Source organism: Hippichthys cyanospilos, chromosome 14 (assembly GCF_059441005.1).
Source record: "Hippichthys cyanospilos isolate Australia breed blue-spotted pipefish chromosome 14, RoL_Hcya_1.0, whole genome shotgun sequence".
In the NCBI taxonomy this organism is placed as follows: domain Eukaryota; kingdom Metazoa; phylum Chordata; class Actinopteri; order Syngnathiformes; family Syngnathidae; genus Hippichthys; species Hippichthys cyanospilos.
In genome coordinates this window covers 11,695,383-11,722,513 of record NC_142382.1, presented here as the reverse complement: position 1 = coordinate 11,722,513, position 27,131 = coordinate 11,695,383, and the positions used below count along the sequence as shown (strand labels likewise).

Genomic DNA, 27,131 nt, shown 5'->3' with positions numbered 1-27,131 from the left:
GTGCCAATCTTTATGCCCGAGCACACGTGCACTCTAGAAAAAAAAAAAAAACAAAAAAAAAAAGAGCCCTTCATCTGTGTAATAGCAGGCCACATAAAATGATCTGGTAGCTCTGCTTGTTCCTTTTGTAAATTATGACGTCCCACAGCACTTTGACCCAGCATGCACCAGTATCACCTCTGTCCAAAAATAAGTCGTGCGTGTGTGTGCTTGTGTTTGAGTGTATGCTTGTTTTAAAAAATAAATATCGTATGAATATCTTATAAATGTCTTGCAGCTGAATGCCAGGTTACATCAGTGCTGTTTATCCCAGCATGCTTTGGGACATTGGAGTGTTCTAAGCAGGCGCACGCAGCACAAGGCATCTAGGCAGTAGGCGTCGTGCTCGCTCTCTCTCTCATTCTGTGTGCAGATACATACACTTAAAAATGTGTGCATCTATGTGTGTGTGCGTGGACACAAAGCAACCAAAAATTACTCTACCACAGTTGTTATCAACATTTTTTCAGTGATGTATCCCTTGTGAACATTTTTTTTCATTCATGTAACCCCTAGTGCAAAGCATTATTCGATAAAGAAAAAAAAGACTTAAAACAGAATTATGCGCCATGAAAGTCTGATGTATTAAACTTTGGAATTACATTTGTCGGTGTGTTTTCTTCATAAACTCTATGCTAATGACAATGCAGATCCATATAAAATGTGAATAATAGTGCATTTTGCCAATGAGTCACTTTAACACAATTCAGCAATAACTTGTGCCATGTTCCAATTACTTTCCTCTTAATTTGAAAACAAAACTAACGTTCTGTCATCAATTTGCTGACACCTAGAGAAACCCCATTAAAATGTCAGATACACCCTGAAAGTGTCTTCATGTATTCTCAGGCATACACATCTCCCATTTGAGAACCACTGCTCAAACAAACAAACAAACAAACAAACAAACAAACGCTAACATGCATGCACAAACGTACTAACGTACTCACACATGCGTGCGCACCCATACACAAGCAGTCAGGATAAGCTGATCTTGCAAGTGGGCAAACCTTGTATTTTGGCACAAACATTAGAGGGAGGAGGAAGATGAGGAGGAGGACGAAGAGCAGGAGGCTGCATCAGTCGAACCCGCGGTTCTGCCCTACGGACTCGCCTAAGTTCAGAGAGAAGTCTTGCAGCACCATCTCTCTCTCTTTCTCTCTCCCTCTCCCGCTCTCTCTCTCTCACTCTCTCTCCCTCTCTCGCTCTTGCTCTCTCTGATTCTCTCTCTCTCCCTCCTCAATCCCCTCTCTATCTCTCAACTTAAACGGCTTGAGTGGCCCATTTGCACTCCTGCTGGCAACCAAGGAAGAGATCATGTAAAGCACAGCATAGATCCCCGAAAAGCAAAACAGAGAGCAACTTTAGAGATGTGGATCTATTTAGGTGATTTGCTGCACCTCATGTCACTGACTCGCCCAGTCCTACGCTATCGACACCGGTACTATTGCGTCGCCGCCGATTTGGACTAGGATCCCGCCTGGTGGAGCAGGAGGGGGAGAAGGAGGAGGAGGAGGAGAAGGAGGAGGAGGAAGGAGGTGTCCCGAACACTTGACGCCCGTGCTGTATGGATGCCGCATCCGTTCGGATCGCAGAGAAGAGCGCCAATGGGAATGTCGCTCCAAGATCTCATGCCATTCACTTTAAGTTGTTGGCCGCTCCTCTTCGCTCACTGCCTTCTCTCGCTGCTCTTACTCTCATGCCAGGTAACACGCAACACTTTGTTATCCCTCTTTACACTACACAGAGGATGCTTTAGGCACACTTGCACATCTGACCATGTTGTCTTATCACAATTGCTCACAGACTCACAACCAGGGTGGGCATTTCATCATTTTGTTAATGTGCTTAGTTTGCAGGGTGCTGAGCGCCGTTTTTAACAATTTGTTTATTTACCTGCATGATAGGTTGACTCCAAGTATTTCCATGTATAAAACTCATTGTTGCAGTATATTTTGTCACATTATCCCCACATCAATACAAAACATTAAGAATGCCCTCCTGTGTGATGAGCTGTTGTTCTACTTTTTTTAAGAATACTTCTCCAAAATAGTGTGCAATATTGTAAAAATTGCCTCCTATAGGAAACCAGTCAACCAAATTATTCAGAACAACTGGTTCTGTGATTCATTGCCTATTTTTGGCCATTGTATCCACACAATTGTAATAGAAATGTTATTTTATTTGGTGCAAAAAGGCTACAGAAAGGCAAAACATTTTTCATTGACTTTGAGAGCTAAAATCAGGTTTTCAAAAATAACAATGTCCCTTAATATGATTCATTGCAGGCTCAAATTACTATAAACACTTCACAGTTATTACACACATTGAATTCTCAAAAAGTGGATGTTATGTTTATAAAGGCTACACATCTTGCATTGCATCTATACTAAATCGGGTAGACGAAATCCTAAGAACATCAGTCAGTATCCCATTATGTAATTCTATTACACATAAATGAACATATTATATCCCGATACCTTCCAATTGGCAATGTAAAGGCTCTCTCTTGTTTCTTAAAGTCGCCAACATTATTAGGACCACATTAACATTGACAACCAAGTGTAATTGTGTTTGAACACAACTACAACACCCCCAAAAAATCTGATAAATGACAACCTTTCCAAAAGCATTACAACCAAGCATTATCTGTGTAAAGTCAAAATCTTATATACTTCTTGAAGTGAACGTCAGTACATTGTGCAGGTACATTGTGGCTCTAGAGAGTAGTTAACGCTTGCCAAGTTAGTGGTGACACAGCTTATGGCTCACAAATATCACCAGTGGGAACATGGAGTGTTTTTCCCCGTCACTATTGGTCGATCTCAGCGGGATGCGTGCAGCAGGCATATGCCAGTGCTGAGTAGTGTAACCTGTGCCCTCACACTGCTGCCTACAGATACACGGTGAGCTGTTGCTCACACACATGCACTGTTAGCAGGGTTCACGTGTAATGTGATCTGCTTGAGTTTGCAAGTCCACCCACTCGCACTCCTCGGGGCGGCCTGCTGCCCACTCTGTTGGTGGGCGGGTGGATTCTTACAGGGATTGCAGCTGGAGATGTGCTACTATTCCGCGTGAGCCAGTCACAACAGCGCCGGGAGAGAATGCGGAGTACAATCAAGCACGTGTGTGTGTTGTGAGGACATCATTTTAGGCTGTTTTTCTTGTCTTCCTGGTTCCAAACAAAGGGAGAACTCCAGAGGTCATGCTCGCAGACCGTGGCAGAGAAAGTTAGCCAACAGTGCCAGCTGGCGTGCCACTGTAGAAGATACCCTCCACTTCCCCCGCCGCCGCCACCCCCTCCTCCCCCGCGGCTACTAAGCACCACAGGTAAGAATTTGAGCATCTGTCTCGCTTTTCATGGCTGGCAAGTAATTGCTACACTGAAACTTCTGAAACGCTCCTGTTAGTTTTTTAAACTCTACATATGATGACAATGTGTTAAAAAAAAGACATGACTAGAAAGGTGAAGTCAACCATGGATGTGATCTTGATTGATGGAAATTTTGCAGACATTAAAAGTGGAAAAAGGGGCAAAACAGGGGCAGCAGTGGCACAGAGGAACTTGAATCAGTGGCGTATACAACATCAAGACCCTTTAATAAAAGCACAATACTTACCATCTAGGGCCTTGGCTAAGAAAATGGTTTGATGTTGTCAGAAACAGGAGGGATTTTTAGCATATCTTGCGCTAGCTTATTATTTGACTGTAAAAATTCCTTTGCTATGTTGATACTTATAGAGATACTACGCTTAAGCTAGTTTGACATGTAAAAAGTTAAGATTACGTCTGTATTTAGAAAACAAATGTATTTTTCCTTACATTCAATACATTTAAACACACATTTTTCTCTTGCTGTTGACTGAAAATGACATCATATGTGCTCAAGGCACAAGACCAACCATGGCTCACCATTTTACTGGGTTTGGTCATGTGACACTTACACCCTCACAAGCTGATAAAAATGAAATAAAACATTATATATATATATATATATATATATATATATATATATATATATATATATATATATATATATATAAAATATAAAAAATATAAATATAATATAAAAAAATATAAAATATAAAAATAAAATAAAAAAAATAAAAGAATAAAATGAAATACAAACTTTTTACTACTGAAAAAGGGTAAATAAAGTTTAGTGTTCCTTCAATTATATTCCAGAATCTCTTGCACTTTTAATGAAGTATTCCAAACAGTGCTTTTTTTACACATCTGTACTTCTACTCAAGTACAGTGGGTACTTGTGAGTATTTCTGCCACCTCTCTCTGCCTCCCAGCGCCTTTCTTCATTTTGTGCAGGAATGCACCATACGTCCTCTCAAGTTTTTGCACGTGTATGCTCCTGCATGTGATGGAGCAGCAGGATGTTGACAGCAGAGCTAATTTATGCCGAGCCTGACCTTGGGGAGTACCCAGCTGCCTGTGAGATCCAAAGCCTGCTGGGCCTCCAAACTCACTGGCTCATTGCGAGGGTTTCCCCCGGAGGACCCCCCCGCACACACCGATCAAAACACAGATGACTTAATTAAATTAACTATAATTCGATCAAGAGAAAAAGCTAATGAAGCAGTGCAGTTTTTGTTTTGATGTTGAGCTGGCGGTGATAAGCGTGTTATGTTCAGTGCCTGTTGCAGTATTTTTTTTTTGTCTGAAATCCACTGATAGGCCATCATATTTCCCCTGCCAACACTCTAAAAGTGGAGATGATTTGTACACGGTGTCAAGCCCCGTTAACGAACGGCACACTGAAATATGGGCGACAGGCGTTGCTGATGATGCAGCCATTGTGAGCTATTACCGTGACTCTTTAGAATCACTCACCCTGAGCCCTCTACATGAGGGGGGGGCGAGTACTTCATCATCAACAGACAGCACTGGAAAGGTTTTCATCAATCTGCTCCAGTGATTTTTTTTTTTTGGACCACTGTTTATATTTTCCCCCTGGCACACGAGTGGGCTCCCTTTGAATGAGGAGTCACAGACTCCTTTCGTGATTGTCATCAAGGTCACAACACAAACGCCTCGAGGAGCATTTGACAGCAAGCTAAAGTGGGACTGTGAATGCTCTTTTTTTCAAACTGTGGTTTTTGGCAGATGATCTATATAACAACAATCATTTGAAACCTGAAAAAGTACACAATGCATACCGCGTTCTGTTTGGCACATTATGTTGCAGTATATAGATCCGTATATGGCGAGCTACCTCATTTGATTCCTTATCATGTGTGATAAGAAGAGGCGCACGGAATAATACGTGCATGGCCACATGTAACATTCCACTGGAAAAACCAAAAGTAAACAGGAACCATTGCAGTAGACCAAGATTTTCCAGATTCAAGAAAAACATAATTCATTCTGTAGCCATTGCATGCATGATGAGTATGTGGTAACCAAAACAAAAATAATGGACTGCATAAAAGTAGTCCAACATTTCCACTCTGAAAACTTTTCGAAATCAAAGAACGTAAGGGCCACTTCAGCATTTCTTAAATGCATTAAACTGAATCAAGCAATCATACGTCAGAGAAACTACAACATTACATTTTCATGTCATTTCGGAGTGGCTCGCAACCCTGAATTCCATTAGAAGAGATCGGCCCTGAGCGGCTCTCATATTCAGAAGGCAAACAGGAGCATGTCTGAAATAAGATGACGACCTATAAAGCTGTATTTATTTCAGGATCGTAATCAATAATTAATGTACTATGTTCTCAAATTAGACACAGAGCAGGAAGTGGAGCAAAATATTTCTACCCTGAACTCAGTTGTTTTTATTTATGAGGCGTTATAAAGGGACATTTGAGTTTAATCTTAGTAGTTCCTTTGCCTAGCTCCAAAAGTCCTACAAAAATCCCAATTATTATTATTATTATTATTATGATTATTATTATTATTATTATTATTATTAGGAGTATTAGTGTTTGTCATAACTGTTAGATGTGTTATCTGTACAGGTTTTTTTTTGTGACAGATGTTGTATGTGACATTTTAAAGGTGATGATATTTTTACTCTTTCCACAGTTAAATATAAACATATAAATTACATTTGGCACACTGGCAATGTAATTTCTTATTAAATATGAGTTTTATGGTGTAGATCTTTCTAACCAGGAAGTAAGAGTGCTTCTCAGTCTTTATGATGTCGTTCAATGGCACTGGTCACAAAACATCCATCCAGCCAACTTCTCGACCACTTATCCTCACTGTGGAGTGAATGAAGGAGCCAAAAACAGTTGTTTTACTGATATTGAAATGCAAAGCTATGTCTAAAGATGGTACTCATTGACACACATTCCTCCTATCAAATCAGTCCACGTGGAAACCCAGTATTCATAACAATAGTTCCGCCCGCAGATGACTGACATTGAATGTCCCGTTGTGTGCAAACGTACACTTTCACCACTTGGGCATTTTCTACAGCAAAATGCTGTAACAAATAAATGAAATGATGCTCTTTATGCGGAGAAAATTCTCTCCTCCTCATCTCCGGTACTAAAATGAAACTAAAAGATGTGGATAAGGTCTCCATGTACGTGGGCGGTGCTTAGAAATAATTCAATGAAGGGATGTTTGGGGTGAGAATTCAACATTTTAGCATGGTGAAAAGCTCCAAAAAGTTGACTTTTCGTGATAGGGCCACTATTAAGTTTCTGAACCCGCGAGCTGTTTAAAGGTCACGGAACAAAAGAAGGCACACTCAATTACTGTCATATGGTACTTACTATTTTTCATTCGGTTTAGATGCATGGTATTTTTCATACACATACTTACAGTATTTTGCATTTACTACTGCATTTGTAAAGGTTAGTAATAAATAGTGTGTACTTATATTCAGATTCAGGTTATTATACATCACCGCCACAGGAATGTAACTATAAACTGAAAAGCTATTGTACGAGACATTGCAAAAAAAAATAAGAAACTAAGTTAATGCCGTGTAACATCTTAACGTCTTAAAGCCTTGACAAGCTGTTCTGTGTTATGAGAAAATATTCCAAGTGGGCCCATTTAGTGCATTCTAACGCCTTTACAAGACTGTTTAAAAAAAAAAAAGGGTGGAGACCTCATGAATGATTCATGTAATGGAGGCTGACTTTAATCTTCATAACTGCATAATTATCATTCTATTCTTTCATCTCAGGCCTGAAGTTTTGCTCCAAAGTGTAATCTTTAAAAGCCAATAAATATGCATGTTTGAAAAAAAGTCTCCACCAAAAAAATCTCTTCTCCTCCAAAGGAATAAACTGTGCTACATAGAGCCTTACCTCAAACTGGAACCAATGCCTTAGGGCATGACAAAAAGCTCAATTGTCAAATGTGACATTGACTGAAGAGAGTTTTTGATTTGAACTTATAACATGGCCTCGTAGTAGATACTGTAGATAGATGGATGGAGGGATGGATGGATGGATGGATGGATGGAAGGATGGATGGATGGATGGATGGATGGATAGATAGATAGATAGATAGATAGATAGATAGATAGATAGATAGATAGATAGATAGATAGATAGATAGATAGATAGATAGATAGATAGATAGATAGATAGATAGATTACATCCTCAAAGTTGCTGACGCATGTAAAACAAGTGAGTGGGTCCTCCTGCACACAACTAATGTGCGGTGTAAGATTGCTGGTGTAAGTGAAGCTAAATGATTTATGGTCATGTATACCATATGGATATAATTGACTGTAATATAGAGGAACTAGGAACTATGGAGTTGTTTCAAGTGTCTTTTCTGTTTGTTTTTGATGTCATGTTGACATGATCCTGCTATTCTTTTCTTCAGTGGCAGAACCCATGGTGCCCTCGGTGAGACATTGGTGGACAGACATGGACTTTATAGTGCTTGGAACAGTGGTCTGTGCCTCGGCGCTCTTCCTTCTGTCAGCCGTCATCATTTGCTACAAGGCGATCAAGAGGTCGGTGGTCCCTTTTTCTCTAAATTGCTGTCATGTTCTGCTGTTCAAATGCAGTAGAGTACAATCCTCTGCCATGGTTAGCCTTCGATAAAAGGGGGGAGTCACAATCACATTGTGGCAAAGTGCAGCAACAACGCAATAAACGACAATGAATGTAATTATTGGATGTCCACCCACAACAGTTTCCATAACCTCAAATCCTAACATGTGGTATGCCGAGACTGTCTGATTCCATGTTGAAAATGAAACCCCCAAAATACAAAGACAGAAAACTGAAAAAAAAAGTAAGCGCTTGTATAGTGAAAATTAATGTCTTGTAAATTTGACACTCTGCATAGAAGTGTTAAGCATTCTGACTAATTTTAAGGTTTAATAAAACTGACAAATATATAAAATGTCAAAATCATGGAAAGTCAAGTGCTTGCCTCTGCTCTCAGATTGCATGTGAGATGAAAAAGTGTCACGCTCAACTGTCGTTTCAATACACATCTTATAAATGGATGTGACTCGGTCTAGTCTTTCTTATGCCCACATACAGTATATTTTGGCTGCAAAAACATATCGGTTTAAACAACCTGTTTGGCTTATCATCTTTGCTGATGCTTTTCCACACTGTCAAAACAGTATAGCTCCTTAAAAATAGCGATCAAAATTCAACTTGAAGGTAGTCAACATTAAGTTCAATTTTACACATGGCCTATCACATGCATAATTTTTTTCTAAATGAATAATTTTCCCAGAAACAATAACGATAAACAATAGTATTCTGTTTTTTGTTTTTGTGCGCTGGTTACCTGTGAGCTTTTTTGAAAATGTAAAATATGTACCTTGGCTCAGCAAAAGTTGATTATCAACTGATGTAATTATTCTTGCAATTTAATAAGTCTTATACGATGAAAATAGACTGACGTTTTTGTTTGTATAAGCCAAGTGAGCCGTAATCGCTCTTGATGCACCTGATGTCTTTAAGTTCCTTGCGGAGATAGCAAATGTTTGCATTACCCAGAGTGCATAAGAAAGCAATGAAATTGTGGGAAAAAAAGTGCACCACAGACAATCGATTTCCGCTGCATGATGGTTAGCATTAGCGCTACTTGCCTTGCACAAATACCAGTTTATACTGCTTGCACCTCACTAACAATGAGATAACAAGTTAATTTCCTGTGAATGGAAAAATGATGTGAAGCAAATTTGAAAAGTACAACTGACCTGTGTTTCACCTCTAGTGTGTGTATGTGCTTTTGAGTGTCGATATGCACACGTAGATTGATGGGAGAAGGAAGAAGCAGCATTAGTAAATGCTGATGAGATGTAAACAAACACATGCAAATGACCATTTATCATGTCCCCCCCAAAATATTGTGTCTATTTTTTCTGCATCAAACGATAAGTCAATCTGTGTGTTTTCTAATTACTTTAGCTAATGCTAAATGCTATGTTAGATGACCGTTCAACAGTGCTTTTGCATTTGCATCCCCTGCCCCTGCAACTTGAGTTGACATGTGGTTGTTCTGATTTTGGTTTGGAGAATACGTTAGTTTCCATGTACCCCCTACAATGTGCTTAAAGACTAGACATTGCAGTTGACAGTGTATTGAATTAGTATTCCTATTGACTATTGAAATGTCCTACTGTGTGAGTGGCCATTGAATGCATTTTTACTCAGTTGTAAAAATGAGCAAGTTGTTTTTGTTTTTTTCTAATTCTTGTTTCTCCATAAAACTGAAAATCTATTGGCATAACATACCTTGCTCCACCCTGTGAACACGGTACAAGAACGCCCAACTCGTTTTTTAAATTCTAGTTCTGGTATGAAATGAGAGTGAAAGTGAACAGTTTACATTAATTTTTAATTAGTTTATCTTAAAAATCACCATGATTCCTTGGTAATTGACATATGCATTGGCCCAAACAATTGGCTTGTTGGGCAAAAAAACAAAACAAAAAAAACAGCACCTCTACATCTACGTGTTGGTTTTCATTTGCATACGTGAATCACAAAGTAACAATTGGACGCACGGGCGGAAAAGCAAAGGCAAGTGCCGGTGTGACCGGAAACGTTTGGCTTATTAGAAGAAAGGCTGCGTGAAGTTGTGGCCTGCAGCAAAAGCCAGACCCATTTCTGCATGCGATTCAGCCCCACACGTGCACTCTGAATTATACGTTAATGGGCAGACATTTAATAAAGACATCCACACACCAAGTCCCATTACAAGCGTGTGAGCAACCATCCATAAACAAGTTGACATATTTACACACAAGTGTGAGAGTAACTCCAGATGTGTATGCCAAATCACAGAGTTGCTTTATTTGTCCGTGATGGATTCGCTTTGTTGTACGTTATATTTATCGATCTATATAAAGCCTCCATCAGCAGAACTCCATTTCTCTTCTCTCCAAACAACAAATAGGAAAAATCAGGCAGCGGAAGTAATGGGTGGTTGTCTCAGGAATTCATTATGGCAATTCTCCAGCCCCTTTACCCCGGTGTAGCCAAGGGGCACCTTTTTATTTAGTTTAATGCAGCAGCGGCAGCAAAGTGTTGTTGCAATACAGGCTCTATCCCCAAACCCAGGTCATTATTTATGAATTAATTCGCGCATTCATTCAGTTGCAGGCCACATCTTTTATACATGCGAGCGGGTCGTGTCCTGAAGCCCCGTGGGCTCCAGACTGCATGCAGACTTCAGTGCCATGCCACTTAAAACCAGGTCCAGTCAGAGCTCATTACGCATTCATTTGTCAGCGACAAGCAATCTGAGGATAAATGGGCTTCCTTTAGCATTTGTCACGGCTGCCCTAATCATTCAAAAGTCAAGGGAGAATAAATGACGATTAAAATAAATGATCATTTGTTCTATGCCAAGGTTAGCTAAGAAGTAATTAAGCTACCTGTATGTTTTTGAAACCCATGAAAGACCCTACAGGAAATGAGTAAAGTCAACAGAAGGTTGCGTACTGCACGAAAGGCTTTATTTTCATAGAAAAGCACACATGCGCTTGGCATTGACACTGATTTTGTATTGAGTTAAGCATGTTTAAGAATTTGGCAGATCATGCTCTACCATGCTGGGCTGCGTGGTGGACTGAGGGCATTTTTGTGATTGCTGATTTCATGTTTCTGATTGCATGGACTGCAGAAAGTCTATTTTTCCTTGTATCAAAGACACCCGTGTCAAGAACAGTGAGTGTACCTCTACTGCACTGAATTTAAAGGGATGCTCAACTTATATAGCCGTTTTCAGTTTTTATCAATAATTAAATTAGACAACTACATATTTTTACATAAACGGATACATAAAAAATAACATCACATGTTCAAGGCTCAGGTAATGAGCAATCATGTCTCAACTTGTGATCTTACCATAACCAACTCCAGAGAACAGGTCATCAAAAACAAATTGGTCATCAAATTAGCTCTAGACAAAATGTTAACTTTTTACCAATGAAAATGGATAAATAAGTTTCGTTTTCCTTATTTATTCCTTAAAACATTATCACATATTATCACATTAACACGATCATCCTTATGTTGCAATTGACCTTTTTTCGAAAAGGAAGATGGTTGCTTTCTTTCTGCTCATTAAATCCATCAGTAACATTAAAAAATGTGGACAATCCTCTGTTGAATATTCAGTGGATAGCAGTACATCTAGCTTCTCCCTCCACTAAAATATATGTGGGTACTAAAGAGTGAGACGATTTGCACAACCTGCGGTTTAACAAGTACAGAGAAATAATTTCGGTAGCTTCGACAAATATTTTGGAAGTTGCCTTGCCCTTTGTTCTAAACACAAAAAAGTCTGTTTTTTATATGTTCGTTTTGAAGCAATGTTGTTGAAACTGTGTTTTTCGTCAATACCAATAAGAGAGAAGGGACTGTCAGAGAGGAGTGAACCACATCAGTTTATATATAGTTCTTCCAGGCCCTCGGTGCCTCAGGCTTTCCTAAATAAAATCATCTGGATGAGAGCCAGAGCCCGAGCGCCGCAGACAGCCGAGGAGGTGAGGGGCTGGCTCCGCAGGCCACAGCCCTCCTGGCCTTTTCTTATTATTATTATTGTTTTTATCATCTTTGTCATTCATCTGTCACAAGCGAGAGGCCTGGCAGGAAAATAAAGATGAAGAAAAAACACTTCCCCACTCTTCTATTCTGTTGAGAGTGCACAGCAGCAGCAGCAGCAACAGGGAGGCTGGTGTGTGCAAGCATAAAGAAGAGGATCAGACACATGCTGCCTCTCAGTGTAGCCGTTGCATCCCAACCAAAAGACATGAAGCTGCTCTCCCTCCCGGCTGTCTGCCAACCCAGAAAGCCAAAATAAACAAAGCTCAGCCCGACGTGCTAATGGAGCGAGATGCTTTTGCTAATCACTTAGCGCTCCGGGAGACTTGTCTAAAAGCGGATATTACTCCGCAGCTGCTCCCTACCGATTCAAGGGCAATGCAGTACATCCAAGAACTTGTTAAATGTTAAGCTAGAGGGCTTCTCGTGTAATATTTCCTCTTTGGCTAAATTTTTAAAAACTCACAATCCGTGAAGGATATTCACAGCGCACTCAGTAATGATGTGAAAGACCGGATGTTACTCTAATTTCCAGATGGTAATTGTAAACAGCATGTATCACATGTCCTAATTTCACTACGACCCATAGCCCAAACTTCAAACAGGACCGTGCGCTGTGATTGCACAGCTTTTCTATAAAATATTCATCTAACATGTGAAGTGTTGTGTTGCCAAGCTGCCACATGTCAACATTTTGGCATCCATTATTGAAATCCTGTGAGCAAGTTCATTGGAGGCCCTACAATACTATGCTTTGCCCCGTGGTCTTAGGAGTTAGGAGGTGGTTGTTGCTTAAATTTTATACATACACATATATATATATATATATATATATATATATATATATATATATATATATATATATATATATATATATATATATATATATATATATATATATATATATATACAGTATGTATATGAAAGTGGGTGGTTGCATTTGCAAGGGCATCTGGTGTAAAAACTGTAACAAACAAACAAGTGAATCACTCTGGAGACCCCTAATAGCTGCGAGCTATAATCATCAACATGAAATTATGAATATAAAATCATGCATCACAATGGAAGTACGTATTTCACTCAGAGTGTAGTAAATCTGAACTAATTAAAGGAATTAAGTTTTCCACATTTAAATTAATTGACAGCGTTAAATCAAAAGTAGTGGGTCAATTGTGGGAAGTTGCTAATACTGTATGAGCGACTGTTTTCAAACTTAGACTGTCTGTTTGGAACCCTTGAGTACGCCCCGGCGCCCATAGGCACAGTCACATGCATCATCATCACCCACACAACAGAATGTACTTCCCTCTCCGGGATGGACTATTATAGGATATTTCTTAGGCTTTACCACGGTCCCACAGGGACTTGGGAAGCGACATCTGTCCCTAATGATGTGTTTGTCATGACTCATTCTTTCCATTAGCCAAAAACACCACCTGTGACAAGTGGAGTACACATGTTCACTGGTTTTAGTAATCTGGTAGTTAACAATGATGACTAGAAAGCAAGCGCAGAACTGGGACAGTCTCTACTGTATATGATGTCATCACAGTAACAACTTTAGAGTGATTGTGTGATAATCATCACAATACCGCTACTTAGGAAAGTCTCAAGTGACAAAAAAATTCAGGTTACGAAATGCCTATTTGGAAAAATGTCTCTAGTTACAAAAGAACATTCAGGACACGAAAGGCTTGAACAGGACTGTAATGTAATACTGATCAAATCCAAAAACAGACACAACATCTTTTCACCGATCTTTTCTGACGTCTTTCACTTTTCATCTTGACACGCTTCATCCACACTTTCCACCAACAGTTCAATCCATAGAGCTAACAAACATAAAATTTTCATTAGCTAAATATCTCAAAAAAACTTTAATATATAGTCCAAATTCATTTTACATTCCCCATAAAAATAATGGCAGATTTATTTGATTTAAAATAAATACATATGAGGCAAAAATGTTCCTTGACTTCTGCTAGCAACCCAAATTAAATTTAGTTTATAATCAGTTTCTGATAGTTTGCCATCTTAGTTTGTCGATTCCATCCCCTCTAACGTTTCTTATGAAGCAAATCTCAAAAATCCAGGAACTCACACAAAACTGATTCATAAGCAATCCTTGCACTCGATAGAATAGAATACATCATGATTCTTGTCATGAAGACATAGCTGTTGAGAGCAACTTTGTACAGAGATATAGGAACTCTCTTGGACTAGACAGCCGAGCAGGAATCCTGAGGAGTTATGTCGTGCATGAGTGGCGGAGGCTACGACAGCTCAGACAGCACCAAGTGACATAATGGTTTCACAGGTGTGACAAAATTACATTTGAAAATGGGGGCAAGCTGAAAACGAGGGCTGGGGAATCAGCTTGACAGCGGGGGAGCGTTCAAAAAGAGGGAGTGTGCAGAGGAAATGTCTTGGCAAACCAACACAAAAATAATGTACTAAACTAACATTAGATGACAAAAATATAATAATATTAATAATAATAATCATAAAACAATAAAATTATTACAATAAAAAAATTAGAGTGGTTTACATTCAATTACTGTAACTATTTTACATTATGACTCGTTTGGCCTAATGGTTAGGATGAGTATGTTTGCCAGTGATTTTTTTTTTCTATTTTAGCTACTGCCTGGTTCTTAAGTATTGACAAAAGATAGCATGACAGTACCATTTTGAATTCTCGGGAAGGGTTAACATTTTTGCTATGAGATCAAAAAAGTGGCAAGTGAAATTCGGTAATATAAATGATGACACCTGTCACAATGATGGAAATACTAAATAGCATTTCTAAATGACAGTTATTCTAGCATCTATCGAGAAAAAGATAGGCATACCCACTTAATACGTGTTCTTCCTTGTATTTTGCTGTAGCACCTCACTGCTTGTTGCAGGTCAGTCTTGGTACTGCAAAATCTGACAAGGGATGTGTGATTACCATCGTTAGGCAAGGTACTTCAAAACTGTAATGCATTATTTATTACTTATTGCTGTGATTTCAAAGTAATTAGGTACATTATAATATTATTGTTTCTTAAATGTAATGCATTAAACTACTATTGCATTACTTTTATATTACTCTCACCACCATAACTGGAAATATGGATTTGCCATTCTAAATGTAGCTCATTATGCTCATTACACATCCAGTGAAAGGTTGGCTTGATCATCCGTATTGTATTGTGAACCTTTAAAGACAAGATCCAAAATCTTTTTCATTTTACTTACTGTAGCTTCACTGCATAGTGATGCATTGTTTATGCTTTAGGCAGAAACAGTTAGTGAATTCCACAATTTCGATGTTAATATTCAAATTTGAACTCAGTATAGCAATAGCAATATACAATGAAAATTAGTATTAGCTTACCTTGTCATGATTGCTAGTTGCAATAGGGATCTTGCTGACAAGGTTTCGAAATGCTGGTAAATATGTTGTGGGAAGCGGCAGCATATCTTCTACGTGTGACATACTTTGCCATGAATCCCCTTAATTCCTGAGGTGGAAGTGGCATCCCTCAGCGAGAGAGCACGATCCTCTGAATGCTGTCTCTTGGCTAACTTCACGTTACTATGCCACCGCTCTACATGGTTTGTTGTGCACCTTACTAATAGATTATTTTTGTCTTGTCAAGTAATGGCGTACGTCCTTCTCTTGTATGTATCGTTTGCTGCTGTAGTAGATGCTAACAACAGCAAGTAAACATTTTGCCTCTGACTTTTCCCCTCTTCTCCTCTCTTGGTGTTTTTGGTGAATTTGGGGGTGGGGGGACCCACCACTGTCAGGCTAAAAACGCATTGTAATGCATTGCGTTACTCTCATTTGTAACGAGTACAAAATTACTATTTTTTGTGTATAACATATTACACTACCACGTTACAGACAAAAGTTATGCATTACAGTAATTACATTACTTTTGTAATGCATTACTTCCAACACTGGCGATTATGCCTCAGCGGTGTTGGACAAGGAACAAGTCTCCTAACTTCTTGAGGTGGAAGTGTCACGCCTCAGTGAGAGAGCGTGCTTACTTTTCGCTAACTTCACGTTACTATGGCACCGCTCTAAATGGTTTGTCAAATTACTGCTGCTATGTCAAGAAGTGGACAGCGAGATATTTTTCTTGTCTTTATCTCTGACAAACTGAAAGTAATGTGCTCCATTAAGCTGCACAAAAGGTTCATTGTGACAAAACCAAATCATCCATCCATTTACTTAACAGCTTGTGCTCACAGGAGTTTTGGGCTTGTTGGTACCTATCCCAGCTGTCTTTGAGCAGTTACACACTGAGCAGTTTGCCAGCCAATCAAGACAGTTCTGTAAAAATGATTTTTTTGCTTAATCATGCCAACCAACAAAGAACAATTCCAGGGTTGGGAAATATTCAACCTCACTTAATTCACCGCCGGATGCACATTGGGACTGGACCGGTCTGAGAAGGAGCGGTCAAATTTGGAGCGACCAGTTGTTGCTTTTGAAAGACAAGATGTCGCTCAAGGCTCCTCTGCTCCTCTGAGGACACTGTACGCTGCGGAGTCGGACAATGACTGTACTAACTGTATTCACATGTGTCTCTTGAGTTACATAAACCAGGCCAGCTGAGGGGGTCGCTGCACCAGGCACAGTACACTGGACAAATATAATAAGCATAAAGGCACACAAGAGTGCATGAAAGGAGCTTTATTGAATGATACTAGCCTTCAATTCGTCCCTTCTTTAGTTTTACACCAGGAGCTACGTTCACATATGGATGGATGTTATGCCCAGCTTGTTTTGACAGATGCACACATACTCATTACTTAGGGGAGAGATTGCATCTTGCAGTCGCAGGAGGTAATTGCCTTATCGCCTGCGTCGCAATGCATCTTTCCCTTCCCGCAAATACGACCTTTGAATACAGGCCTTATTAGAAAGGATAGAGGAGACCTAGAAAATCCAATCAGTGTCTCGAACAACTCAAAAGTCCTTTTTTTAATGGCGTGGCCTTTAGCTGACATGGGGCACAATGGTGAATGGCGACGACTGATGCACTGGCAGCACGTTTGTGACCTCGATTTGCATATATAATGAGACAAATACAAATAACAATGAAACCCTACAGTTTTGCATATGTCCCTATTTTGGGGGGAATCTAACCTCAGTTAGTTTCTGTTTTTTTTGCTCTGACTTAAGACAGATTTATGTGCCATCCCTGTCTGATTAATTACATGTAAATTTTGAAACTACATATGTGGTCTTCTCAGATATATTTTTTTTCAGCAACTCCAGAAAATATGTGTTACATCATCTGTTTAATTCTGGCTTGTCTGCCAGTGTAAATTGTCTCACTAATGACAATTTGGATCATGCTAAAAGTTAACAAAATAAAGGGATACAATGTTTTACAACTGAGTCACTATCACACAATTTATTAATACCTTGCTTTATGTTGCAATTATACTGCTCTTAATTTGAAAAAAAAAACTGTATGGTTCCTTTCATGGCATTAGAAAGGATCAAATTAGTTGTTTAAGTGTCACATACCCCCGTAGGACCTTCACATACACCAATTTGAAAACTACTTGTTAGAATAAAGGTACTGAACCCAAGTTATCCCACATCTACTCATATTGTACTGCAAACAATTTACTCAGCAGTATAACCTTGTTTGAATCATGAAAGAGAATGTTGTCTGTGAAAGAAGCAAACACAAAAAGGCACATGACTCATGCAGAAGAAAGGAGGCACCATGACCTGACCACAGGACGGAACGGTCCATGGATAGCCGTTATGTTCTTGAAAAAGAAGAAAGCAGCAATCGTGTGAACTGAAAAGTGATAGCCAACAAACATGCACGCACACATGAGCTCCACAATTGGGTGATGGTTGTCACGTTGCTGCCGTGTACTCTCCTAAACCTTTGTACAAACCTTTGCAATGTTTGTAACTAGGGGCTACTCTAATCAATAAAAAGAGGACTTGACAGGGTGTGTTGCAGAGCGGTAGGAAATTAGTAACTGCAAAAACATCTCTGACCGTTCTCCTCGAATCTAAAGTCTCTTGTCTTCCTTCCTTGTGTTTTGTTTATTAAAGTTCTTGGTTGACTGAATCTGACACTACTGGTCTGGGCTACACCCCGCCTCACAGCCAGAGTCAGCTGGGAAAGTCATATACCTTTCATAAGACGTAGGGGGCCTTTGGAGAGAAAATGTAATTTGTCCTGCATCACGGGTTTCTTTGTTTTTGTTTTTGGCAGGAAACCGCTACGTAAGGAAGAGAACGGGACAAATCGTGGGGAATACGCCATGAGCATCCGCACCAAGAAGGCCATGGGTACAAACAACACTGTGGTATAGACTTGACTCCAGCTCAGAGCGGGAAGTGACAACGTTGATCATCTTTCAGCCCCCATTCCTCAGTGACTCCTTCTCACCCAGGATGCAACAAAGATGCCGGGAAGCCCGCCTCTTCCGCTCGGACCGAAGACACCCGTGAGCTGAAGAAAAGGTAGAAGGAAACGCCACGAAGGCAAGCGAGGATGAAAGGCCCCAACCCCCCTGCCGATCCCTCCCGGTGTGCGTTGTTGAAAAGCGTCCCAGCAGGCTGAGCACTTGCTCTTAGTTCGAGCAAGTGTCGCTGACAGGCTGCTGACTGTCGGCCAGTCTGCCGCACATCCAGACCTCACACGTGCAATAGAAGCGCAGACAATAGAGCGGCCCTGCAGCGCCATCACACACAATAAATAACGTGCATGCACTTTTTACAGGGAATGCAACTTTTTTTTTATATCGTCCATTTTTTGGTTCTGCATTATGAAGACGGATGCCTTGCAGGGGCATGAGCTGACTGTCACTCCTGGCTCTGAGGCGAACATTCATGACTATGCAATTTAAAGAAATCCATATTTTGAAACAAGAGAAAAAGAGGAGACAGCATCAACAAGCTCTCAAGACTCATTGTAATGTACTTCAGTCATTCATCAATTTATTTTCTCTATTTATTTTTCTACCAGAAAAGATATTGTACAGTCCTCAGCATTTTGTTTCTTGATTTTTTAAGGTGAATTATTTATAAGCTGTTTCATTTTGCCACTGAATGCCGTTGACGGTGTTGTGGAAACACGATGCAGAAAAATGCATCGCTTGTCTGTCTGTGTGTATTTGATGAGATTTTGTGTTTTTGTCAATGTTACGGTGTGCTTCAGTGAATGTGAGTTTTTTTTTTTTCTTTGTGGCACCACACGCTAGTCCACTTTCGGTTTTGTCAAAGTCAACTCAGTACACATTCTTCCTTCCAAGGACAGTGGAGCCTCTAAGGTCTAACACAATCCATTCTGGGACACAGGTAGACCTCTCAACTGTTTTAATTCATTTCCCATAGGAAATCATTAAAAAATAAAATATTTCAAACTGAACCATTATAACATTTGCACACTAAATATTCTCACTTGTTTTAACATGCTTCATTGGTAAACAAATATACCAGCAGTCCATAGGCTGCTCGAAATTTTAAAAATTAATCAATTAAAGGTAAAATCACAATTAATTAACCTTAATTATCCCACTGTTGAGCCAATATTACGGGCCGCCGATATTGCTCAGTACCACATGTAAATTGAATGTATGCTAAACCACCTAAGCAATAGTAGCTTAGTCATTTGACGGACTGCGGCTCCAAAACGTCACCTCACACCAAGATGAGCCCAAAACCACAATGGACTAATCCACATAGCACAACCCAACTACTGAGTGTTATTGCTTTAATGATTGAGAATAAAGGGATAGATGAGTAAGCATCTTAGCTCAGGCACAACGGAAACAAGAATGGCCAAGGCAGAGGCATGTACATGTAGCAAGTTAGTTTGAATGTAATTGGTCAATTTAGGAGACAACTAGATGCCCAAGTAGTAGGAGGTATTAATCTGCAATTCAGGAAGTAATTAAGTACTATATAAAGGGTGTTTCCAAACTTTTGACTGGTACTGTGTATAAATTTGCAATTGTACATGATTTTAGTGATATTCACGGTTTTCAAAGTTGAGGGATATTATTTTACCGGGTCTCCCTAACTCTTTTTTATAGACCCTGGCATTTTTTAAATCACTATTATTGTATTTCATTCCACGAATGAGGCAAATAACAGCTATCTTCGCAGTGACACAAATAGGTCAGACATCATCCTTTATTTACCTAAACTGACAAAATGTATGTGCTAATTAGCTCTTCAAAACATAGCACATGTGACCAAAATCACCCTAGAGGGCTTTGGTGTAATTGACATGCTCCTCAGGCTGTAAACATTCTCAGCAGGGCTAAAAGTTATATTTTATCGTTGTCCTCATGCCGCAATGATGGTTATCATCATGTTTGTCTTAAAAAAAAACAGAAAAGTTAAAGAAAATGCAAATACACTTAAAGAGTTAATTCTTTGAAGCTCAGTTAGCAGAAGTCTTGAAAGATTTTCCGAGGCCTAGCATCAAAGTCAAGTTTGAAATCAAACAAGTTGAGGTCATTTGACTTTGGAGGTTCCACTCTAGCAGAAGTGTGTGTGGACTTGACAGTCTTCATGTTTCTAAGTGTGTCACCAAGGACTCGTCACTCATCACCATAGAAACCAAGGGTCTGACCTTGTGACTGGTGAGAGACAGGATGCTCGGCCAATAGTCACAGATCAGGTTGCGCCCGTGTGTGCGAGTGCGTGCGTGTGTGTATGGGTGTGCAAAGTGCTATTACGGCTGTCGGTTGAGTATAGTTATTGGCTAATCTGTCAAAAACAAGAAGCTTGCATTTAGACATGCGGCGGTAGGATCCAACAAGCACCCCTCTACCATGTACCTAACTTTATATGAGAGACGTGACGGATGCATGAATGTAAATATCGCTGTTTAAATACTGTATCTGCCTTCTGGACTGTTAATTCATGCACAGGAACATGTGTTTATACATACGTCAAAGGAAAACAACGTGCTACCATTTAGAGTTGTTAATGTTGTCATGTTGATGGAACAAGCCATTAATGTACATATGGCAATCGATACTCCTAAAACACACATACGCACACACGCACACACACTCATACGTACACACACTTTATGCATTACAACAAACAGAAAAAAACAATGTGCATACGTTGATATCCTTGCTGAGTTTTGTAAATAAAAGTGTACATAACAACAGAGTTACCTTTGATTTTTGTTTAAAGGACATGGATGCTATTGCACGGTTGCCTATGGGGGAAGGGTGGGGGGGTTAAAAAGGAGATGTTATATTTAGCTTGTGCCCAGTCTGCTCTGTGTGGTGCAGGTCTGGAGCTGGGCCCCTCCCCTGTGGTGGGGCAGATCGGGCGGGGGGCATGTGCTAAGTCTGTCTCACACGCTGCATCTTTAATGAACTGCTATCAGCAGACCTTTTCCAGCCCGCTCTGTCACAATCCAGCAAATGTGCAGGTCACATATTAATGATGATGTCAGTGTGGAGGCAACAGCAAGAAACATTTGAAGGGGAGCTGAATAAAGAAGGGCATTTACTTGGTACACGCATCAACTTAATAATATTCCTCAGAGCTCTATCCTCAAGTGTGTTTACATTTACTGTACATAAGTGCAAAATCTATCAATCCTAACAAGCGTCCTCCGTATATATATTATACAATATGTTCTACATCAGCATTGCGTCCTTGAGTGTGTTTTGGGTTGAGTTGTGTTTTGTTTTAATTTTATAGAGAAACACTGTGGTCACACCATTAGGTACACCTGATCTCCAATACTAGAGCAGTAAAAAATGCCTTTGCTAGGATAACAGTACTCACTTAAAATTAATGCGGAAATCATTTGAGGTCCATGTAGAGTGAAATGACATCTATTAAATTCAACTAACTACAAAAAAGAGTGTCGTTAAATGGGAAGGCACATCAAAAATTAGCCTTACAATCATATGTTTTTTGTTCTATACAGCCCCACTCATGCAAACACGTTTCACACATACAGTACATACAAATGCAAAATAAAAGGGATACTGTAATTTTTTATATATTTTCAGGAATAAAAAGTTTTGTCAATGGTTAGATAATATTGCTTCATTTCATGTGTTCGAATATTTCAAAACACATTTTTTTGTGAATGATATTAGCCATGATTTGTTGTTACCTGAGCCCGAGAATGGATTGGCACAAAAAAAACCTGACGTTTTACTATAATCACTGCTAATATATATATTAAAATAAACATGATTGGTCAATATGCAGTGAAGTTAAAATGTTTAAGCAGCCATAATATTTTTATAATTCCATATGGTAAAAGTTCATTTGTGTATACTGAGAATTTGTTTAAACCTAATGTCTGCACTTTCTTTTTGCTTAGAGCAAAAATTTTCTAGCTGACAATCTTTTATTGAAATATTTTAATTAAATGTCTATGATATCCTTTTAGGTCGTGATAGGAATAGTCATATATGTAAAGTTCATGAGACCATCGATCACTTGCTGTTTGCTGTGTAAATATTGAATCTGATTCTGAAGCAAATAGATGCAGAATGGATGCTAGTTTGTTTTTGACGGTTTGTAACCAGATGCACGTGGGTATTTCATGTACAAAATAGTTTTACTTTGCGCAACCGAAATGATTTATGCAGATCATCCGAATGCAAATCCGGGTTAGCAACATACTAATGCTAGTGGGGTTTGGTTTTTGTTGTTGTTGTTGTTGTTTTGTTTTGTTTTTTTATAGTAGACCAAGGAAGCTCTTTTTGGACCCCACTGTGGATCTAAAGTTGTCTAGTGACTTGTGTGGTCTATATTTTGGCTTCGCTGCATCCCACGTCAAGAGCATGAATGTGGTTTTATCTTTTGCCACACTTGAAATCTCATTGTCTTCTGTCGTGAACAAAAGATTTGTGAGTACCGTGCCGACATGGTACATGTGCATCATATGTTTTTGCTTGATTTGCCAGTGAAACCACAAGTTGTTGTGGTGACTATAAATGGGATCTTTATCTGTGAAAAATATATAAGTAGTTCTAATGGATATTAACAAATGTAGCGCGAGGTCTGAAAGCTCTCAATGACATCTAATGCACAGTGTGAGTGGAGACTCATGAGTGGAATATGGATGCTGGAGAAAAGTTTGTGCAACACAAGGAATATTTACTGTGCACCAAAGACCACTGCAATGGAGATATATCACCTGTGGAGATATAGGCTAGCTGGATGGGGAACAAACAGATCAGTCGTTCATGGAGCCACTCCATCATATCACCTTCCTCTCAAAGGTTAAGACATTCTTTGCAACCTGGATAGCCACTTGCTACCAGGTTGGATATTCTAGACAGGTGTTGGACCACAAACCTGAACAAAAAATACCACAGCATTAATTTCCTGTTACTGTCCTTCATCAAGTTGACTACTGCTGGACTCGAGAGGCAATAACCTGTGGTTTAGCTACGCGATGGACTAACATCCAATTCATCCACTTGTACAAGGAAGCTGCAGTTGAAGGTCCTACGCAAGGCTGGCAAACATTTTTTACGGCTTTTGTGGTCAGAGCAGAGTGGGGCTGCATTCATGGCAAAATGTGTGAGAAACCTCCAATATCAACCAGCCAACCAACACCAAAATCATTACTTTGTCCAAGAAAGCTCCACAGAATGCTTCACAGCACTTAAGAACGTTGTTCATGAGGTAATGAGAGGTTGTAGGAGCACCATGCATGCAGAACGGAACTGGAACAGTCCTGCCGCCAAACTGGAGGTTTCCAGTAGCATTTGCCAGTACCTTTTATACAAGTTCAGAGTGGTGATGATAACAGTTGCCGAGTCAATGCGATTTAACAAATCATCTCCCGTCTGCATTGGATAGGTATTGAACTGTGAGATGAAACTTTTGAAAATCGATATAATGGGAATCAACCCGTTCTTTCTTGAAGACAATCACCACTGAATTACAGCGCTCCATGCCACTAACTGCTGAGTGACACGGTAAGGGGGCTGCTCGATGGTATTTCATTTGTTCAATCAGAAGACGTGGCATCGTTTCCTTGACGTAAATCAAATGTTGTGTACTTGCCCTGAGGCCATTTTTCCTGTTACCCCTACTTATTTCAACCATGCTGAAAAAACACATTATTAAATCCAATTCTCTCTGATAATTTCAGTAAAAACAGTATTCTTTGCCAAAGTGTGAATTCTGCTACCTCTTTCACAATCTGATATTTGTTTATATGTGCTTAATGTTGTGGCTGAACGCATGTACTGTATAATGCAGGATGATTCAGAGGAAAACTGAAGAGTCAATGATTTCTAATGTGAATGAGGCATCATAGAGTCCTTTTACAGCCGTGCTCGCTGTGAACGTGCCGCTTGATGCTAACGCCAATGGACGCTGTGAGCAATTTCAACATTCATGCATTGTCCAGCGCGGCCTGTGTGGTTTTAGCTGTTATAAAAACAAAGTGACAGCACTGGGCGGTGGCACCAGAGATTGTCACTTTCCCAACAAGCTTTACCAGGAACAACCATCCAAAGAACTCATAGGATGTTTTGTTTTCCTTGCGCAAAAGCAGAGGGGCAGAAATATAGGGAAGACCCCAGACAGTTGTAACATCTGTCACTTGTAACATTTGCAATCACTCCAATTAGTTAGCGATCACGTGATTCACCTTCGCACCAGAGCGTGAGTCAAAACACCCCCGAAAAGCAACCTCTGCAAGTTCTCAAAGGCGGATGCGATTTTTTAGAAATATATATTTTTTTTACATATAAGTTTTTTTTTTTTGACATCAAAGTATGCATACCTGAGATAATATGTTCGGTAAATACAAGTATTGTATTTATTGTACTTTTTACTTCCCATCGATTTGCATGAGTGTTTACGTGGAAGAGTTTCGACCTTCACAATCTTTGAAAAGGCAGCCTGTGTGCCCAAGAGGCCTTTGGCCAGTGTTAATTACCACTGACTGCCACACCGTCCTCCAGGAGGCCGTCAGGCAGGTGGCTCGTGTTGGGGAAAAGGCTGAATACCTGTCGGGCACTGATTAGATACTGAGAGCTTGTTTGGGGGGGAGAAGTGTGTTTGAGGCAAAACGATGACACCGGCGGGCGTCAACAGCTGAAAGATGCAACCCTGGCGCAAGGCGACGTGATTAGACAGACCTGTGCACTCAAAGCGACATCATCTTTGTCCACCCTTCCGCAGCGGGAGAGCGTTGATGAGCCAAGACTGGAGGTTGACAACAAGGGGGGCACCGGCTCCGTGAGCCTGATTCAGCCAGCCTCACGGGTCACACGGGTTGAGTGCGTGAGCGGGCATGTGTGTGAGTTCATTAGTCACATTGTGTGACTCATTTGGCTCACACCTCACATCACAGGTCCTCTTTTGCACGCACAAATAAAACAACTCAAATCCCCCAAACAACACATCTAATGGCGCAGTACTCTCCCTCTTAGGTTTTCAATATTTAAATGAGCAAATTGGGCGAATGTTAAAGCTTGATAATGAAATCCAAAAGTAGATGAATATGCCCTGCTGTCATGACATCTGTTATCCTCAGGCTAATGTAGTTAGACCTCACAATAATGCTTCATCATAACAAACCACATTAGGCCAAAGGTAATTGTGTTTGTTTTGTATAAGTCTATCTGCTATGAGGAGGAGGGGGAGGCCTCCACTTTGAGCCAAAGGGCCTCTGGTAGAGCGCGCTGTAGGGGGAATCTCTAACTAAAATAGTCCTGTTGAACTCTAAGCTCTGGCTCCATCTTATCGAGTTAGGAGGCTGCGACTCGCACGGTCTCCTGATGGATCCGAGTCATGATGCCGATAGGCAGCGTGACGGACGTTCTGACAAGAATCGCAGACGGCGAGCTGGCTAAATGCGTGTCATGTCATTTTCCCGGAGAGCTCCAGTCTCAGGTCCACAACCGTAAACAAGGCGGGCTGATTTAATCGCGCTGCCATTTGCATTATGGTAAATTGGACATTTGGAAGATGAGCGGGGACGTGAAAAAGGAGTAAATGTCACATTTGAATATAGGAAATGACAAGGTGTCTTATAAAAAAAGAAACTTTTATTGTCCGGTCGAAAAAGATAGAATGCCATCGAGTGAGTACACATTTGCATTCCGAGTGCAACGCATAAATAGAAATCTTCTGCAATTGACGCAAAGCAGTAGCAGTACTTAAATAGATTTACTGTACATATTTTAATAAAGGGGGTTCAACCCAGGTGAGCATCTCTTTTGCTCATCCGGAGCGGCGTGGCAGAAAGTAGGTTACATGGGGTAGAATTGTGAGGCGGCCTCAGATGACTGGATCTCCACCTGAGCCATTTTGAACTGAGTGCACTGCAGCCACTTGCGCAGCGCGGAGGGAGGCGCTCCCGCCGTCTGACCTTGCAGACACTGGTGGTTCACGCGGTTCTGGATAGCTTGGAGACGCAGCTGCAAACCTGCCGACAGATGCTGATGCGGGAATTAAGGGGGGGGGCAGTTAATTCAAATCATCGGAACGATTTCCTTGGCTGTTTCATATTTTGATGATATTCGCTGGGCTTACCTTAAGGTTGGACTGTATCATGGGTAGCCACATTGGAATAAGCTAGGGGAAAGAATAAAGAGGGAGAAATTATGTAATTACTTCTTGCTAACAGGGTCATGCCCTTTTTGCTCTGCCCTTTTCTGTATTAGCAGAACACTGTTAGCCCTCCATTATTGCACGGCATTTATTCCAGATACTTGCAAAAATCCATTTTTTTACCTGTTACTTCAAGATTCATCAAACCAGTATCTGTGCCAATATTGTACTGTATTTATACCCAAAACACGCTGATACCATGACACTAAAATATGTTTAATACAGTTTCTCTTTATCAGCGATTCTCAAAGTGGGGTCCGTGAAATAATTTGGGTCAATAAAAATATATATATTTGTGTTAATTACATTTAAAATATATTAAATTGTGAAAGTATTCATGACTCTTCAATAAAGCAATATATATTTTTTTAAAATGATCATTTTGAAATTTGTCAAAACGTGTTTTATGTCTACAATTGCTTGCTAACGAGGCGATGAAACCAGCAAAACTAAAGCGGCATAATG

General features: G+C 40.0%; 2 protein-coding genes across 3 annotated transcripts in view; one reads left to right on the top strand and one right to left on the bottom strand.

Moving 5' to 3' along the window:
- The first annotated feature begins 1,332 nt into the window (after window positions 1–1,332).
- LOC148412984 (proline-rich membrane anchor 1) lies at window positions 1,333–21,222 on the top strand. Its single transcript, XM_088432431.1, has 4 exons — window positions 1,333–1,745; window positions 3,231–3,372; window positions 7,860–7,992; window positions 18,304–21,222. Exons 1-4 carry the CDS (start codon window positions 1,611–1,613, stop codon window positions 18,401–18,403), a joined length of 510 nt encoding a protein of 169 aa, XP_088288557.1. The 5' UTR covers window positions 1,333–1,610; the 3' UTR covers window positions 18,404–21,222.
- A 4,857-nt stretch (window positions 21,223–26,079) lies between these two features.
- unc79 (unc-79 homolog, NALCN channel complex subunit) overlaps window positions 26,080–27,131 on the bottom strand; it is a 45,500-nt gene continuing 44,448 nt past the window's right edge. For both annotated transcript variants that reach the window (XM_088433499.1, XM_088433500.1), the window contains exons 50-51: window positions 26,589–26,630; window positions 26,080–26,494 (exon numbers count right to left, since the gene is read on the bottom strand). In XM_088433499.1, the coding sequence (XP_088289625.1) occupies window positions 26,306–26,494; window positions 26,589–26,630 (231 nt within the window). In that variant the 3' untranslated portion in view covers window positions 26,080–26,305. The remainder of the gene's footprint in view (window positions 26,495–26,588; window positions 26,631–27,131) is intronic.